The sequence below is a fragment of the Oncorhynchus nerka genome, unplaced genomic scaffold, assembly GCF_034236695.1.
Source record: "Oncorhynchus nerka isolate Pitt River unplaced genomic scaffold, Oner_Uvic_2.0 unplaced_scaffold_1478, whole genome shotgun sequence".
Lineage (NCBI taxonomy): Eukaryota > Metazoa > Chordata > Actinopteri > Salmoniformes > Salmonidae > Oncorhynchus > Oncorhynchus nerka.
In genome coordinates, this window is record NW_027039838.1 from 54,727 (window position 1) to 73,648 (window position 18,922).

At 45.4% G+C, this 18,922-nt stretch overlaps 1 protein-coding gene across 1 annotated transcript in view; it reads left to right on the top strand.

Moving 5' to 3' along the window:
• sntb1 (syntrophin, basic 1) overlaps positions 1-18,922 on the top strand; it is a 34,571-nt gene that overhangs the window by 6,565 nt on the left and 9,084 nt on the right. The window contains exons 3-4 of the mRNA XM_065015372.1: positions 673-809; positions 2,038-2,234. Coding sequence (XP_064871444.1) covers positions 673-809; positions 2,038-2,234 — 334 coding nt within the window. The remainder of the gene's footprint in view (positions 1-672; positions 810-2,037; positions 2,235-18,922) is intronic.

Here is an 18,922-nt window from a genome sequence, read left to right on the forward strand (position 1 = left end):
CCAGACAGAGAGTATTCTAACATGGTGTGGTGTGTTTTCTCCCAGACAGAGAGTATTCTAACACGGTGTGTGTGGTGTGTTTTCTCCCAGACAGAGAGTATTCTAACATGGTCTGTGTGGTGTGTTTTCTCCCAGACAGAGAGTATTCTAACATGGTGTGGTGTGTTTTCTCCCAGACAGAGAGTATTCTAACACGGTGTGGTGTGTTTTCTCCCAGACAGAGAGTATTCTAACACGGTGTGTGTGGTGTGTTTTCTCCCAGACAGAGAGTATTCTAACACGGTGTGGTGTGTTTTCTCCTAGACAGAGAGTATTCTAACATGGTGTGGTGTGTTTTCTCCCAGACAGAGAGTATTCTAACACGGTGTGGTGTGTTTTCTCCCAGACAGAGAGTATTCTAACACGGTGTGGTGTGTTTTCTCCCAGACAGAGAGTATTCTAACACGGTGTGGTGTGTTTTCTCCCAGACAGAGAGTATTGTAACATGGTGTGGTGTGTTTTCTCCCAGACAGAGAGTATTCTAACACGGTGTGGTGTGTTTTCTCCCAGACAGATAGTATTCTAACATGGTGTGGTGTGTTTTCTCCCAGACAGATAGTATTCTAACATGGTGTGGTGTGTTTTCTCCCAGACAGATAGTATTCTAACATGGTGTGGTGTGTTTTCTCCCAGACAGAGAATGAGAAGCAGCAGTGGAAGCCAGTGCTGGTGATGGTGACAGAGAAAGACCTGCTCCTCTATCACAGCCTTCCACGCATGAAGGCTTCCTGGCACAGCCCTGCACACACATACCCACTGTTAGCTACACGGTACGCTACACACACCCTCACTCTACTAGCCACAAGAGAAATAGCTGCTGCTATCCACACAGTAAGCAAAAGGCACCGTCTTCCTGCTAGTCAAATAGCAAAACACATTTATCTTATCTTAGCCACATGGTTAGTAGCATCCACCCTGAACAACCCAACCATGACCACATGATAATCCTCCGCCACTCCAAACACACGTACCCTCTATTGGTACAGCATTAATCAGAACACACGTACCCTCTATTGGACAGCAATAATCAGAACACATCTACCCTCTATTGGTACAGCATTAATCAGAACACATCTACCCTCTATTGGCACAGCATTAATCAGAACACATCTACCCTCTATTGGGACAGCAATAATCAGAACACATCTACCCTCTATTGGCACAGCATTAATCAGAACACATCTACCCTCTATTGGGACAGCAATAATCAGAACACATCTACCCTCTATTGGTACAGCAATAATCAGAACACATCTACCCTCTATTGGGACAGCAATAATCAGAACACATCTACCCTCTATTGGCACAGCAATAATCAGAACACATCTACCCTCTATTGGCCAAGCAATAATCAGAACACATCTACCCTCTATTGGCACAGCAATAATCAGAACACATCTACCCTCTATTGGCCAAGCAATAATCAGAACACATCTACCCTCTATTGGGTACAGCAATAATCAGAACACATCTACCCTCTATTGGCCAAGCAATAATCAGAACACATCTACCCTCTATTGGCACAGCATTAATCAGAACACATCTACCCTCTATTGGCCTCATGGTGCAGAACACATCTACCCTCTATTGGCACAGCAATAATCAGAACACACGTACCCTCTATTGGTACAGCAATAATCAGAACACATCTACCCTCTATTGGCACAGCAATAATCAGAACACATCTACCCTCTATTGGCACAGCAATAATCAGAACACATCTACCCTCTATTGGCCTCATGGTGCAGAACACATATAAACTCTATTGGCCTCATGGTGCATAACACACGTGAAAGATGAGGTGGCACTGGAGGACAGGTCCACAACATGTTTCCATTACTGAACACAGCCAATAACTCTGTTACTATTTATAATGTTATCAGTCATTACACCTTTATGTCCTTGATGTGAAGAGGGTTATATGGTTACAGCCCTGACTAGCTAGTCTCTCTCAACAGCAGGCACTTAGAATACAACAGAATGTGTGTCTGTCTGTAGGCTGGTGCACTCTGGTCCCGACCGAGGCTCTCCCCAGCCGGGCGTGGAGCTGTCCTTCGCCACACGTACGGGAACCAGACTGGGCATCGAGGCCCACCTGTTCAGAGCTGAGACCTGTCAGGACCTTTCACTGTGGACCAGGCACATCGTTACGGGCTGTCACTCCTCTGCCCAGATGATCAAAGAAGTCACTACCAGTGAGTACCACTACACCGACCCTGCTATAAGACTGTGTGAGCCCGCTGAGCTAAAGCCTTGATTAACCAAGTCACTACCAGTGAGTACCACTACACCGACCCTGCTATAAGACCGTGTGAGCCCACTGAGCTAAAGCCTTGATTAACCAAGTCACTACCAGTGAGTACCACTACACCGACCCTGCTATAAGACCGTGTGAGCCCACTGAGCTAAAGCCTTGATTAACCAAGTCACTACCAGTGAGTACCTCTACACCGACCCTGCTATAAGACCGTGTGAGCCCACTGAGCTAAAGCCTTGATTAACCAAGTCACTACCAGTGAGCCTAGGTAGACATTAGCTTGGGGAGTAACTCAAATCAAGGTTAGTTGTGATGTTAAGTGTGGTTGTAACATAGACGGGGTTGTCAGTCTCAGTGCAGTACTCATAGCTGCAGTATTTGGTAAGGGGGAGTTACTGATGGTCAGTCACATGGAAGACATTGAGAAAGGAGTTTTTTAGAAAGGAACGGAATGTCACTGTGAGATCCTGTGTCTGTGGTCTGTGTATGTGTAGTGTGTGGTCAGTGTGGTCTGTCTGTGTGTGATCTGTCTGTGTGTGTGGTCTGTGTGTCTGTGGTCTGTGTATGTGTAGTGTGTGGTCAGTGTGGTCTGTCTGTGTGTGACTGTGGTCTGTGTATATGTAGTGTGTGGTCAGTGTGGTCTGTCTGTGTGGTCTCTGTGTCTGTGGTCTGTGTGTGTGTGTGGTCAGTCTGTGTGTGATCTGTCTGTGTGTGTGGTCTGTGTGTCTGTGGTCTGTGTGTTGGTGGTCTGTGTGTGTGTAGTGTGTGGTCAGTGTGGTCTGTCTGTGTGTGTGGTCTGTGTGTCTGTGGTCTGTGTGTGTGTAGTGTGTGGTCAGTGTGGTCTGTCTGTGTGTGATCTGTCTGTGTGTGTGGTCTGTGTGTGTGTGTAGTCTATGTGTGTGTAGTGTGTGGTCAGTTTGGTCTGTCTGTGTGTGATCTGTCTGTGTGTGTGTGGTCCGTGTGTCTGTGGTCTGTGTGTGTGTGTAGTCTATGTGTGTGTAGTGTGTGGTCAGTCTGTGTGTGATCTGTCTGTGTGTGTGGTCTGTGTGTCTGTGGTCTGTGTGTGTGTGGTCTGTGTGTGTGTAGTGTGTGGTCAGTGTGGTCTGTCTGTGTGTGTGGTCTGTGTGTCTGTGGTCTATGTGTGTGTAGTGTGTGGTCAGTGTGGTCTGTCTGTGTGTGATCTGTCTGTGTGTGTGGTCTGTGTGTCTGTTGTCTGTGTGGTCCGTGTGTGTGTGTGTGTGGTCTGTGTGTGTGGTCTGTGTGTGAGGTCTGTGTGTGTGTGTGGTTTGTGTGTCTGTGAGGTATTACATTACATTTACATTTAAGTCATTTAGCAGACGCTCTTATCCAGAGCGACTTACAAATTGGTGCTTTCACCTTATGACATCCAGTGGAACAGCCACTTTACAATAGTGCATCTAGGTCTTTTAAGGGGAGGGGGGTGAGAAGGATTACTTTATCCTATCCTAGGTATTCCTTAAAGAGGTGGGGTTTCAGGTGTCTCCGGAAGGTGGTGATTGACTCCGCTGTCCTGGCGTCGTGAGGGAGTTTGTTCCACCATTGGGGGGCCAGAGCAGCGAACAGTTTTGACTGGGCTGAGCGGGAACTGTACTTCCTCAGTGGTAGGGAGGCGAGCAGGCCAGAGGTGGATAAACGCAGTGCCCTTGTTTGGGTGTAGGGCCTGATCAGAGCCTGGAGGTACTGAGGTGCCGTTCCCTCACAGCTCCGTAGGCAAGCACCATGGTCTTGTAGCGGATGCGAGCTTCAACTGGAAGCCAGTGGAGAGAGCGGAGGAGCGGGGTGACGTGAGAGAACTTGGGAAGGTTGAACACCAGACGGGCTGCGGCGTTCTGGATGAGTTGTAGGGGTTTAATGGCACAGGCAGGGAGCCCAGCCAACAGCGAGTTGCAGTAATCCAGACGGGAGATGACAAGTGCCTGGATTAGGACCTGCGCCGCTTCCTGTGTGAGGCAGGGTCGTACTCTGCGGATGTTGTAGAGCATGAACCTACAGGAACGGGCCACCGCCTTGATGTTAGTTGAGAACGACAGGGTGTTGTCCAGGATCACGCCAAGGTTCTTAGCGCTCTGGGAGGAGGACACGTTGGAGTTGTCAACCGTGATGGCGAGATCATGGAACGGGCAGTCCTTCCCCGGGAGGAAGAGCAGCTCCGTCTTGCCGAGGTTCAGCTTGAGGTGGTGATCCGTCATCCACACTGATATGTCTGCCAGACATGCAGAGATGCGATTCGCCACCTGGTCATCAGAGGGGGGAAAGGAGAAGATTAATTGTGTGTCGTCTGCATAGCAATGATAGGAGAGACCATGTGAGGTTATGACAGAGCCAAGTGACTTGGTGTATAGCGAGAATAGGAGAGGGCCTAGAACAGAGCCCTGGGGACACCAGTGGTGAGAGCGCGTGGTGAGGAGACAGATTCTCGCCACGCCACCTGGTAGGAGCGACCTGTCAGGTAGGGACGCAATCCAAGCATGGGCCGCGCCGGAGATGCCCAACTCGGAGAGGGTGGAGAGGAGGATCTGATGGTTCACAGTATCGAAGGCAGCCGATAGGTCTAGAAGGATGAGAGCAGAGGACAGAGAGTTAGCTTTAGCAGTGCGGAGTGCCTCCGTGATACAGAGAAGAGCAGTCTCAGTTGAATGACTAGTCTTGAAACCTGACTGATTTGGATCAAGGTCATTCTGAGAGAGATAGCGGGAGAGCTGGCCAAGGACGGCACGTTCAAGAGTTTTGGAGAGAAAAGAAAGAAGGGATACTGGTCTGTAGTTGTTGACATCGGAGGGATCGAGTGTAGGTTTTTTCAGAAGGGGTGCAACTCTCGCTCTCTTGAAGACGGGAGGGATGTAGCCAGCGGTCAGGGATGAGTTGATGAGCGAGGTGAGGTAAGGGAGAAGGTCACCGGAGATGGTCTGGAGAAGAGAGGAGGGGATAGGGTCAAGCGGGCAGGTTGTTGGGCGGCCGGCCGTCACAAGACGCGAGATGTCATCTGGAGAGAGAGGGAGAAAGAGGTCAGAGCACAGGGTAGGGCAGTGTGAGCAGAACCAGCGGTGTCGTTTGACTTAGCAAACGAGGATCGGATGTCGTCGACCTTCTTTTCAAAATGGTTGACGAAGTCATCTGCAGAGAGGGAGGGGGGGGGGGGGGGGGGAGGGAGGAGGATTCAAGAGGGAGGAGAAGGTGGCAAAGAGCTTCCTAGGGTTAGAGGCAGATGCTTGGAATTTGGAGTGGTAGAAAGTGGCTTTAGCAGACAGAGGAGGAAAATGTAGAGAGGAGGGAGTGAAAGGATGCCAGGTCCGCAGGGAGGCGAGTTTTCCTCCATTTCCGCTCGGCTGCCCGGAGCCCTGTATGTGTGGTCTGTGTGTGTGTGTGTGTGTGTGTGTGTGTGTGTGTGTGTGTGTGAGGTCTGTATGTGTGTGTGAGGTATGTGTGTGTGTGTGTGATAAACAAAAGTGAAATAACCAATCAAAGTGAACAGTAAACATAACACTCACAAATGTTTCAGAGGAATATTATGTATATGTACAGTATTGTAACAATGTGCAAATAGTTCAAGTACAAAAGGGAAAATAAATAAACATAAATATGAGTTATATTCTCTCTCTCAATATGGCTCACATTACTTTTACTGGCGTCACTACAATGTTTTGATGGTGTATTAAGGACTTCCATCGTTTCAGCACGTTGCTCACAACAACAGGCCAACCTTCAGGTACTTTAGAGCTACATACTGGAAGATGCCTGTTACCACACAAACACACATGCTGCTATCTGAGATGTTCCGGACGTGTGCTGCAGGCTTGTTGTAGCTGACTGGTAGAGAGGAGCAGAGCTCTCCTCGCTAGTGGAAATGTAAACAGCTATTAGGTTACAGACAGTCCACACTACCCAGCCAGGAGAGGAGAGAGTTTCCTGCACCTTTCACAGCTTTATTTAGCTGCTAAACAGCTGCTTCATTTATAAGGAGGATTTTCTCTCCTCGCCCTCTGTCATAAGCTACAGTGGAGGTCAGACACATGTTGGGAATGGGAGAGACAAAGGGAGGAGGGATTTTACTCACTGACTTAGTTCAGTTGATCAGAGTTTATTACAACATGTCAAAATCTGTGTCCCAAATAGCACCTTAATACCTATACAGTATAGTGCACTACATCTGACTCGAGCCCTATGGGGAATAGGGCGCTGTTTGGGACGCAACCAGTGTTTATCAACTGTGTTTATCAACTGTGTTGTTACTGATCCAGTGTCTGAGGGAACTATGTCACAACATGTTGTTACTGATCCAGTGTCTGAGGGAACTATGTCACAACATGTTGTTACTGATCCAGTGTCTGAGGGAACTATGTCACAACAGCAGAGACAGAGGAGGAAAAATGTAGAGAGGAGGGAGTGAAAGGATCCAGGTCCGCAGGAACTATGTTGTTACTGAGGAACTATGTCACAACATGTAGTTACTGACCAGTCCCAGTGACTCAGGGAACTATGTCACAACATGTTGTTACTGATCCAGTGTCTGAGGGGAATAATGGAAGATGTTGTTACTGATCCAGTGACTCAGGGAAGTGTTATGTCAGTGAGAACATGTTGTCACTGATCCAGTGTCTGAGGGAACTATGTCACAACATGTTGTTACTGATCCAGTGACTCAGGGAACTATGTCACAACATGTTGTTACTGATCCAGTGACTGAGGGAATAACATGTTGTTACTGATCCAGTGACTCAGGGAACTATGTCACAACATGTTGTTACTGATCCAGTGACTCAGGGAACTATGTCACAACATGTTGTTACTGATCCAGTGTCTGAGGGAACTATGTCACAACATGTTGTTACTGATCCAGTGTCTGAGGGAACTATGTCACAACATGTTGTTACTGACCCAGTGACTCAGGGAACTATGTCACAACATGTTGTTACTGATCCAGTGTCTGAGGGAACTATGTCACAACATGTTGTTACTGATCCAGTGACTCAGGGAACACACAACATGTTGTTACTGATCCAGTGTCTGAGGGAACTACAGTGCCTTGCGAAAGTATTCGGCCCCCTTGAACTTTGCGACCTTTTGCCACATTTCAGGCTTCAAACATAAAGATATAAAACTGTATTTTTTTGTGAAGAATCAACAACAAGTGGGACACAATCATGAAGTGGAACGACATTTATTGGATATCTCAAACTTTTTTAACAAATCAAAAACTGAAAAATTGGGCGTACAAAATTATTCAGCCCCCTTAAGTTAATACTTTGTAGCGCCACCTTTTGCTGCGATTACAGCTGTAAGTCGCTTGGGGTATGTCTCTATCAGTTTTGCACATCGCAATTATCACTCTAAGAGACTGAAATTTTTTCCCATTCCTCCTTGCAAAACAGCTAATCGAGCTCAGTGAGGTTGGATGGAGAGCATTTGTGAACAGCAGTTTTCAGTTCTTTCCACAGATTCTCGCAAATTGGATTCAGGTCTGGACTTTGACTTGGCCATTCTAACACCTGGATATGTTACAGATTTTTTTAACCATTCCATTGTAGATTTTGCTTTATGTTTTGGATCATTGTCTTGTTGGAAGACAAATCTCCTTCCCAGTCTCAGGTCTTTTGCAGACTCCATCAGGTTTTCTTCCAGAATGGTCCTGTATTTGGCTCCATCCATTTTCCCATCAATTTTAACCATCTTCCCTGTCCCTGCTGAAGAAAAGCAGGCCCAATCCATGATGCTGCCACCACCATGTTTGACAGTGGGGATGGTGTGTTCAGGGTGATGAGCTGTGTTGCTTTTACGCCAAACATAACGTTTTGCATTGTTGCCAAAAAGTTCAGTTTTGGTTTCATCTGACCAGAGCACCTTCTTCCACATGTTTGGTGTGTCTCCCAGGTGGCTTGTGGCAAACTTTAAACAACACTTTTTATGGATATCTTTAAGAAATGGCTTTCTTCTTGCCACTCTTCCATAAAGGCCAGATTTGTGCAATATACGACTGATTGTTGTCCTATGGACAGAGTCTCCCACCCAGCTGTAGATCTCTGCAGTTCATCCAGAGTGATCATGGGCCTCTTGGCTGCATCTCTGATCAGTCTTCTCCTTGTATGAGCTGAAAGTTTAGAGGGACTGGCCAGGTCTTGGTAGATTTGCAGTGGTCTGATACTCCTTCCATTTCAATATTATCGCTTGCACAGTGCTCCTTGGGATGTTTAAAGCTTGGGAAATCGTATTTTTTGTATCCAAATGGGACACCGTCTTTAAACTTCTTCACAACAGTATCAGTCGGACCTGCCTGGTGTGTTCCTTGTTCTTCATGATGCTCTCTGCGCTTTTAACGGACCTCTGAGACTATCACAGTGCAGGTGCATTTATACAGAGACTTGATTACACACAGGTGGATTGTATTTATCATCATTAGTCATTTAGGTCAACATTGGATCATTCAGAGATCCTCACTGAACTTCTGGAGAAGAGTTTGCTGCACTGAAATTTTAAAGGGGCTGAATAATTTTGCACGCCCAATTTTTCAGTTTTTGATTGTTAAAAAGTTTGAAATATCCAATAAATGTCGTTCTACTTCATGATTGTGTCCCACTTGTTGTTGATTCTTCACAAAAAATACAGTTTTATATCTTTATGTTTGAAGCCTGAAATGTGGCAAAAGGTCGCAATCCAGTTCATGGGGGCCTGCAATCAGTTTCCTTGTATGAGCTGAAAGTTTAGAGGCACTGTATGTCACAACATGTTGTTACTGATCCAGTGACTCAGGGAACTATGTCACAACATGTTGTTACTGATCCAGTGACTCAGGGAACTATGTCACAACATGTTGTTACTGATCCAGTGACTCAGGGAACTATGTCACAACATGTTGTTACTGATCCAGTGTCTGAGGGAACTATGTCACAACATGTTGTTACTGATCCAGTGACTCAGGGAACTATGTCACAACATGTTGTTACTGATCCAGTGACTCAGGGAACTATGTCACAACATGTTGTTACTGATCCAGTGACTCAGGGAACTATGTCATAACATGTTGTTACTGATCCAGTGACTCAGGGAACTATGTCACAACATGATCCAGTGTTCAGGGAACTATGTCACAACATGTTGTTACTGATCCAGTGACTCAGGGAACTATGTCACAACATTACTGATCCAGTGACTGAGGGAACTATGTCACAACATGTTGTTACTGATCCAGTGACTCAGGGAACTATGTCACAACATGTTGTTACTGATCCAGTGACTCAGGGAACTATGTCACAACATGTTGTTACTGATCCAGTGACTCAGGGAACTATGTCACAACATGTTGTTACTGATCCAGTGACTGAGGGAACTATGTCACAACATGTTGTTACTGATCCAGTGACTCAGGGAACTATGTCACAACATGTTGTTACTGATCCAGTGACTCAGGGAACTATGTCACAACATGACTGATCCAGAGGGAACTATGTCACAACATGTTGTTACTGATCCAGTGACTCAGGGAACTATGTCACAACATGTTGTTACTGATCCAGTGACTGAGGGAACTATGTCACAACATGTTGTTACTGATCCAGTGACTCAGGGAACTATGTCACAACATGTTGTTACTGATCCAGTGACTCAGGGAACTATGTCACAACATGTTGTTACTGATCCAGTGAGGGAACTATGTCACAACATGTTGTTACTGATCCAGTGACTCAGGGAACTATGTCACAACATGTTGTTACTGATCCAGTGACTGAGGGAACTATGTCACAACATGTTGTTACTGATCCAGTGACTCAGGGAACTATGTCACAACATGTTGTTACTGATCCAGTGACTCAGGGAACTATGTCACAACATGTTGTTACTGATCCAGTGACTCAGGGAACTATGTCACAACATGTTGTTACTGATCCAGTGACTCAGGGAACTATGTCACAACATGTTGTTACTGATCCAGTGACTCAGGGAACTATGTCACAACATGTTGTTACTGATCCAGTGACTCAGGGAACTATGTCACAACATGTTGTTACTGATCCAGTGACTCAGGGAACTATGTCACAACATGTTGTTACTGATCCAGTGACTCAGGGAACTATGTCACAACATGTTGTTACTGATCCAGTGTCTGAGGGAACTATGTCACAACATGTTGTTACTGATCCAGTGACTCAGGGAACCACGTCAAATATGTTGTTTTCACTAAGAGCTCTTTAGGAATGGATCATATATCACTTCACTTATTGTGACATGGCATCAGCTGTCAGACATAAGCTTTTCTGTCTTTGCTAGGCCCACGTAAACATTGTTGTCATAGGAGGGTATACAATGGGAATCTAATACACTATGTCTGGACAGTGTATAGAATTTTTTTTAAGCAAAAAAAGAAACGTCCTCTCACTGTCAACTGTGTTTATTTTCAGCAAACTTAACACGTGTAAATATTTGTATGAACATAAAAAGATTCAACAACTGAGACATAAACTGAACAAGTTCCACAGACATGTGACTAACAGAAATGGAATAATGTGTCCCTGAACGAAGGGGGTGGGGTCAAAATCAAAAAGTAACAGTCAGTATCTGGTGTGGCCACTCCTCTTCATTGACTGCACCAGATTTGCCAGTTCTTTATTTGAGATGTTACCCCACTCTTCCAACAAGGCACCTGCAAGTTCCCGGACATTTCTGTGGGGAATGGGCCCTAGCCGTCACCCTCCGATCCAACAGGTCCCAGACGTGCTCAATGGGATTGAGATCCGGGCACTTCGCTGGCCATGGCAGAACACTGACATTCCTGTCTTGCAGGAAATCACGCACAGAACGAGCAGTATGGCTGGTAGCATTGTCATGCTGGAGGGTCATGTCAGGATGAGCCTGCAGGAAGGGTACCACATGAGGGAGGAGGATGTCTTCCCTGTAATACACAGCGTTGAGATTGCCTGCAATGACAACAAGCTCAGTCAGATTATGCTGTGACACACCGCCCCAGACCATGACGGACCCTCCACCTCGATCCCGCTCCAGAGTACAGGCCTTGGTGTAACGCTCATTCCTTCGATGATAAACACGAATCAGACCATCACCCCTGGTGAGACAAAACCGCGACTCGTCAGTGAAGAGCACTTTTTGCCAGTCCTGTCTGGTCCATAGACGGGGGGTTTGTGCCCATAGGCGACGTTGTTGCCGGTGATGTCTGGTGAGGACCTGCCTTGCAACAGGCCTACAAGCCCTCAGTCCAGCCTCTCTCAGCCTATTGCGGACTTTTGGTGTTTTTCAGAGTCAGTAGAAAGGCCTCTTTAGTGTCCTAAGTTTTCATAACTGTGACCTTAATTGCCTACTGTCTGTAAGCTGTTAGTGTCTTGATGACCGTTCCACAGGTGCATGTTCATTAATTGTTTCTGGTTCATTGAACAAGCAGGGAAACAGTGTTTAAACCCTTTACAATGAAGATCTGTGTAGTTATTTGGATTTTTACGAATTATCTTTGAAAGACAGGGTCCTGAAAAAGGGCTGTTTCTTTTTTTTTGCTGAGTTTATATAGATGACGCTGACAGAGATAGCCGCCTCGCTTCGAGTTCTTAGGAAACAATGCAGTATTTCGTTTTTTAATGTTTTATTTCTTACATTGTTACGCCAGGAAAAATTATTACATTGAGCCGGGAAGAACTATTGGATATAAGAGCAACGTCAACTTACCAACATTATGACCAGGAATACAACTTCCCCGAAGCGGATCCTCTGTTCGGACCACCACCCAGGACAATGGATCTAATTCCAGTAGTCGACCCAAAACATCGGCGATGCAGAAGGGGCAGATGAAGCGGCCCCCTGGTCAGGCTCCGTAGAAGTGCATATCGCCCACCGCTCCCGAGTATAGTACTAGCCAATGTCCAGTGTCTTGACAACAAGGTAGACGAAATTCGAGCAACGGTTGCCTTCCAGAGAGACATCAGAGATTGTAACATTCTCTGTTTCACGGAAACATGGCTCGGGATATGTTGTCGGAATCAGTTCAGCCACCGGGCTTCTCCATGCATCGCGCCGACAGAGATAAACACCTCTCTGGGAAGAGGAAGGGCGGGGGTGTATGCTGTATGATTAACGACTTATGGTGTAATCATAACAACATACAGGAACTCAAATCCGTCTGCTCACCCAACCTAGAATTCTTTACAATCAAATTTTACCTACCAAGAGAATTCTCGTCAGGTATAGCCACAGTTGTGTACATTCCCCCTCAAGCAGACAAAAAGACGGCCATCAAGGAACTTCACTGGACAATATGCAAACTGGAAACCACACATCATGAGGCTGCATTTATTGTAGCTGGAGATTGTAACAAAGCACATTTGAGAACAAGGCTACCTAAATTCTACCAGCATATCGATTGCGCTACGCGCATGGACAATACCCTCCACCACTGCTACTCAAACTTCCGTGATGCATAAAAAGCCCTCCCCCGCCCTCCCTTCGGCAAATCCGACCACAACGCCATCTTGCTCTTACCGTCTTATAGGCAGAAACCCAAACAGGATGTACCAGTAACAAGAACCATTCAACGCTGGTCCGACCAATCGGAAGCCACGCTTCAAGATTGTTTTGATCAGGCGGACTGGAAAATGTTCCTGTCAGCCTCAGAGAACAACGTCGACCTATACGCTGAGTCTGTGAGTGTATTTATAAAGAAGTGCATTGGAGATGATGTACCCACTGTGACTATTAAAACCTACCCTAACCAGAAACCATGAATGGATGGCAGTATTCGTGTACAACTGAAAGCGCATTTAACCATGGAATTAGGTCTGGGAATATGACTGAATATAAACAGTGTAGCTATTCCCTCTGCAAGGCAATCAAACAAGCGAATTGCCAGTACGGGGACAAGGTGGAGTTGCAATTCAACGGCTCAGACACAAGACGTATGTGGCAGGGTCTACAGGAAATCACAGACTACAAAAAGAAAACCAATCACGTCACGGACACTGACGTCACGCTTCCAGACAAACTAAACGCCTTTGCTTTGAGGATAATACAGTGCCACCCCCACGGCCCGCTAAAAAGGACTGCACCCCCCCCCCCCTTCGCCGTGGCTGACGTGAGTAAAACGTTTAAACATGTTAACCCTCGCAAGGCTGCTGGCCTAGATGGCATCCCTAGCAACGTCCTCAGAGCATGCGCAGACCAGCTGGCTGGTGTGTTTACGGACATATTCAATCGCTCCCTATCCCAGTCTGTTGTCCCTACATGCTTCAAGATGGCTACCATTGTTCCTGTACCCAAGAAGGAAAAGATAACTGAATTAAATGACTACCACCCCATAGCACTCACTTCTGTCATCATGAAGTGCTTTGAGAGGCTAGTCATGGATCATATCACCTCCACCTTACCGGCCAGCCTAGACCCACTTCAGTTTGCATACCTCCCCAACAGGTCCACAGACGATGCAATCGCCATCCCACTGCACACTGCCCTATCCCATCTGGACAAGAGGAATAACTATGTAAGAATGCTGTTCATTGACTACATCTCAGCATTCAACCCCATAGTACCCTCCAAGCTCATCATCAAGCTAGAAGCCCAGGGTCTCAACCCAACCGTGTGCAATTGGATCCTGGACTTTCTGACGGGCCGCCCCCAGGTAGTGAAGGTAGGAAACAACATCTCCACTTCCGACCCTCAACATTGGGGCCTCACAAGGGTGCACGCTCAGCCCCCTCTTGTACTCCCTGTTCACCCACGACTGGGTGGCCATGCATGCCTCCAACTCAATCATCAAGTTTACAGACAACACAACATTAGTGGGCTTGATTACCAACAATGACGAGACAGCCTACAGGGAGGAGGTGAGGGCCCTCGGAGTGTGGTGTCAGGAAAAAAAACTCTCACTCAATGTCAACAAAACAAAGGAGATGATCGTGGACTTCAGGAAACAGCAGAGGGAGCACCACCCTATCCACATCGACGAGACCGCAGTGGAGAATGTGGAAGGTTGTAAGTTCCTCGGTGTACACATCACAGACAAACTGAATTGGTCCACCCACATAGACAGTGTGGTTAAGAAGGTCAACAGTCCCTCTTCAATCTCAGGAGGCTGAAGAAATTTGGCTTGTCACCCAAAACCTTGACAAACTTTTACGGATGCACAATCGAGAGCATCCTGTCGGGCTGTATCACCGCCTGGTACGGCAACTGCACTGCCCTCAACCACAAGGCTCTCCAGAGGGTGGTGAGGTCTGCACAACGCATCACCGGGGGCAACTCACCTGCCCTCCATGACACCTACAGCACCCGATGTCACAGGAAGGCCAAAAAGATCATCAAGGACAACAACCACCCGAGCCACTGCCTGTTCACACCGCTACCATCCAGAAGGCGAGGTCAGTACAGGTGCATCAAAGCTGGGACCGAAAAACTGAAAAAAAGCTTCTATCTCAAGACCATCAGACTGCTAAATAGCCATCACTAGCACAGAGAGGCTGCTGCCTACATTGAGACCCAATCACTGGCCACTTTAGTAAATGGATCACTAGTCACTTTACACAATGCCACTCTAAATAATGGCAATTTAATAATGTTTACATATCTTACATCACATGTATATACTGTATTTTATACCATCTATTGCACCTTGCCTATGCCGCTTGGCCATCGCTCATCCATATACTTACATGTACATATTCTCATTCCATCCCTTTAGATTTGTGTGTATTGTTGTTGTGGAATTGTTAGATTACTTGTTATATATTACTGTACTGTCGGAACTAGAAGCACAAGCATTTCGCTACTCTTGCATTAACATCTGCTAACCATGTGTATGTGACAAATAACATTTTATTTGAAACTAATACAATATGTCTGGACAGGGTATAGAATAGGAAACTAATAAACTTTGTCTGGACAGTGTCTGTGAATCTGTGAAAGAGGCATGCTATGGACCTCGATGGACCTCTGTGGTCCTCTATGGACCTCTATGGACCTCTATGGTCCTCTATGGACCTCTATGGTCCTCTATGATCCTCTATGGACCTCTATGATCCTCTATGGACCTCTATGATCCTCTATGGACCTCTATGGACCTCTATGGTCCTCTATGATCCTCTATGGACCTCTATGATCCTCTATGGACCTCTATGGTCCTCTATGATCCTCTGTGGACCTCTATGGTCCTCTATGGACCTCTATGATCCTCTATGGACCTCTATGATCCTCTATGGACCTCTATGGTCCTCTATGATCCTCTATGGTCCTCTATGATCCTCTATGGACCTCTATGGACCTCTATGATCCTCTATGGACCTCTATGATCCTCTATGGACCTCTATGATCCTCTATGGACCTCTATGGTCCTCTATGATCCTCTGTGGACCTCTATGGTCCTCTATGGACCTCTATGGATCCTCTATGGACCTCTATGGTCCTCTATGGACCTCTATGGTCCTCTATGGACCTCTATGATCCTCTATGGTCCTCTATGGTCCTCTATGGTCCTCTATGGTCCTCTGGAGCGTGTGGTTGACTGTTTTTGTCTCTTTGTAGACTGTGACATTTGGCTAAATCTTTTATTTACAGTGAGAACGTTGTTAATATTAGTATTACAATATTTGTCCTAAGAATAGCTGAACTCTACGTCGGGGTTAAGAATAGCTGAACTCTACGTCGGGGTTAAGAATAGCTGAACTCTACGTCGGGGTTAAGAATAGCTGAACTCTACGTCGGGGTTAAGAATAGCTGAACTCTCTACGTCGGGGTTAAGAATAGCTGAACTCTACGTCGGGGTTAAGAATAGCTGAACTCTACGTCGGGGTTAAGAATAGCTGAACTCTACGTCGGGGTTAAGAATAGCTGAACTCTACGTCGGGGTTAAGAATAGCTGAACTCTACGTCGGGGTTAAGAATAGCTGAACTCTACGTCGGGGTTAAGAATAGCTGAACTCTACGTCGGGGTCTGGGCCTAGCGCCATATTGTGGGGTTTTAGAGGCCTCTTTTGGCTGAGGAGTTACATTTCCAGTGATGATTATTACGGAGACTGCGTCCCAAACGGGACCCTATTCCCGAACGCAGTGCACTACATATGGTGCCATTTAGGACGCACTTTGAGGGATTTGGGTTTTCGCGGTTGAGGCCAACTTGACCGTTATTCAACTGGCTCAAAATAAAACGATGGTCAGAATCAGATATTGTTTTATTATTTATAATGTATTCACGATTTATTATGTATTATTTATTATCTCTCATCTATTGTTAAGGGCATGTATTTATCCACTGGCAGGTTCCTGTTGTGACCAGTGGTCTGTAATACAGAGGTATTGTTGATAGACTGACTATAGGGGTTTATAACGTCATCACAGTTGTGTTTGCTTGATAAACTGTTGACTAAAGGGGTTTATGATGTCATCACAGTTGTGTTTGCTTGGTAGACTGTTGACTATAGGGGTTTATAACGTCATCACAGTTATTTGCTTGATAGACTGTTGACTAAAGGGGTTTATGATGTCATCACAGTTATTTGCTTGATAGACTGTTGACTAAAGGGGTTTATGATGTCATCACAGTTGTGTTTCCTTGGTAGACTGTTGACTATAGGGGTTTATGATGTCATCACAGTTGTGTTTGCTTGATAGACTGTTGACTAAAGGGGTTTATGATGTCATCACAGTTATTTGCTTGATAGACTGTTGACTAAAGGGGTTTATGATGTCATCACAGTTGTGTTTCCTTGGTAGACTGTTGACTATAGGGGTTTATGATGTCATCACAGTTGTGTTTGCTTGATAAACTGTTGACTAAAGGGGTTTATGATGTCATCACAGTTGTGTTTGCTTGATAGACTGTTGACTATAGGGGTTTATGATGTCATCACAGTTGTGTTTCTTTGGTAGACTGTTGACTATAGGGGTTTATGATGTCATCACAGTTGTGTTTCCTTGGTAGACTGTTGACTATGTGGGTTTATGATGTCATCACAGTTGTGTTTCCTTGGTAGACTGTTGACTATAGGGGTTTATGATGTCATCACAGTTGTGTTTGCTTGATAAACTGTTGACTAAAGGGGTTTATGATGTCATCACAGTTGTGTTTGCTTGATAGACTGTTGACTATAGGGGTTTATGATGTCATCACAGTTGTGTTTCCTTGGTAGACTGTTGACTATAGGGGTTTATGATGTCATCACAGTTGTGTTTCCTTGGTAGACTGTTGACTATGGGGGTTTATGATGTCATCACAGTTGTGTTTCCTTGGTAGACTGTTGACTATAGGGGTTTATGATGTCATCACAGTTGTGTTTGCTTGGTAGACTGTTGAAAATAGGGGTTTATGATGTCATCACAGTTGTGTTTGCTTGGTAGACTGGTGACTATAGGGGTTTATGATGTCATCACAGTTGTGTTTGCTTGGTAGACTGTTGACAATAGGGGTTTATGATGTCATCACAGTTGTGTTTGCTTGGTAGACTGTTGACTATAGGGGTTTATGATGTCATCACAGTTGTGTTTGCTTGATAGACTGTTGACTATAGGGGTTTATGATGTCATCACAGTTGTGTTTGCTTGATAGACTGTTGACTATAGGGGTTTATGATGTCATCACAGTTGTGTTTGCTTGATAAACTGTTGACTAAAGGGGTTTATGATGTCATCACAGTTGTGTTTGCTTGATAGACTGTTGACTATAGGGGTTTATGATGTCATCACAGTTGTGTTTGCTTGATAGACCGTTGACTATAGGGGTTTATGATGTCATCACAGTTGTGTTTGCTTGGTAGACTGTTGACTATAGGGGTTTATGATGTCATCACAGTTGTGTTTGCTTGATAGACTGTTGACAATAGGGGTTTATGATGTCATCACAGTTGTGTTTGCTTGATAAACTGTTGACTAAAGGGGTTTATGATGTCATCACAGTTGTGTTTGCTTGATAGACTGTTGACTATAGGGGTTTATGATGTCATCACAGTTGTGTTTGCTTGATAAACTGTTGACTAAAGGGGTTTATGATGTCATCACAGTTGTGTTTGCTTGATAACTGTTGACTATAGGGGTTTATGATGTCATCACAGTTGTGTTTCCTTGATAAGACTGTTGACTATAGGGTTTATGATGTCATCACAGTTGTGTTTCCTGATAAACTGTTGACTATGGGGGTTTATGATGTCATCACAGTTGTGTTTCCATAGACTGTTGACTATAGGGGTTTATGATGTCATCACAGTTGTGTTTGCTTGGTAGACTGTTGAAAATAGGGGTTTATGATGTCATCACAGTTGTGTTTGCTTGGTAGACTGGTGACTATAGGGGTTTATGATGTCATCACAGTTGTGTTTGCTTGGTAGACTGTTGACAATAGGGTTTATGATGTCATCACAGTTGTGTTTGACCTTTTAGACTGTTGACTATAGGGGTTTATGATGTCATCACAGTTGTGTTTGCTTGATAGACTGTTGACTATAGGGGTTTATGATGTCATCACAGTTGTGTTTGCTTGATAGACTGTTGACTATAGGGGTTTATGATGTCATCACAGTTGTGTTTGCTTGATAAACTGTTGACTAAAGGGGTTTATGATGTCATCACAGTTGTGTTTGCTTGATAGACTGTTGACTATAGGGGTTTATGATGTCATCACAGTTGTGTTTGCTT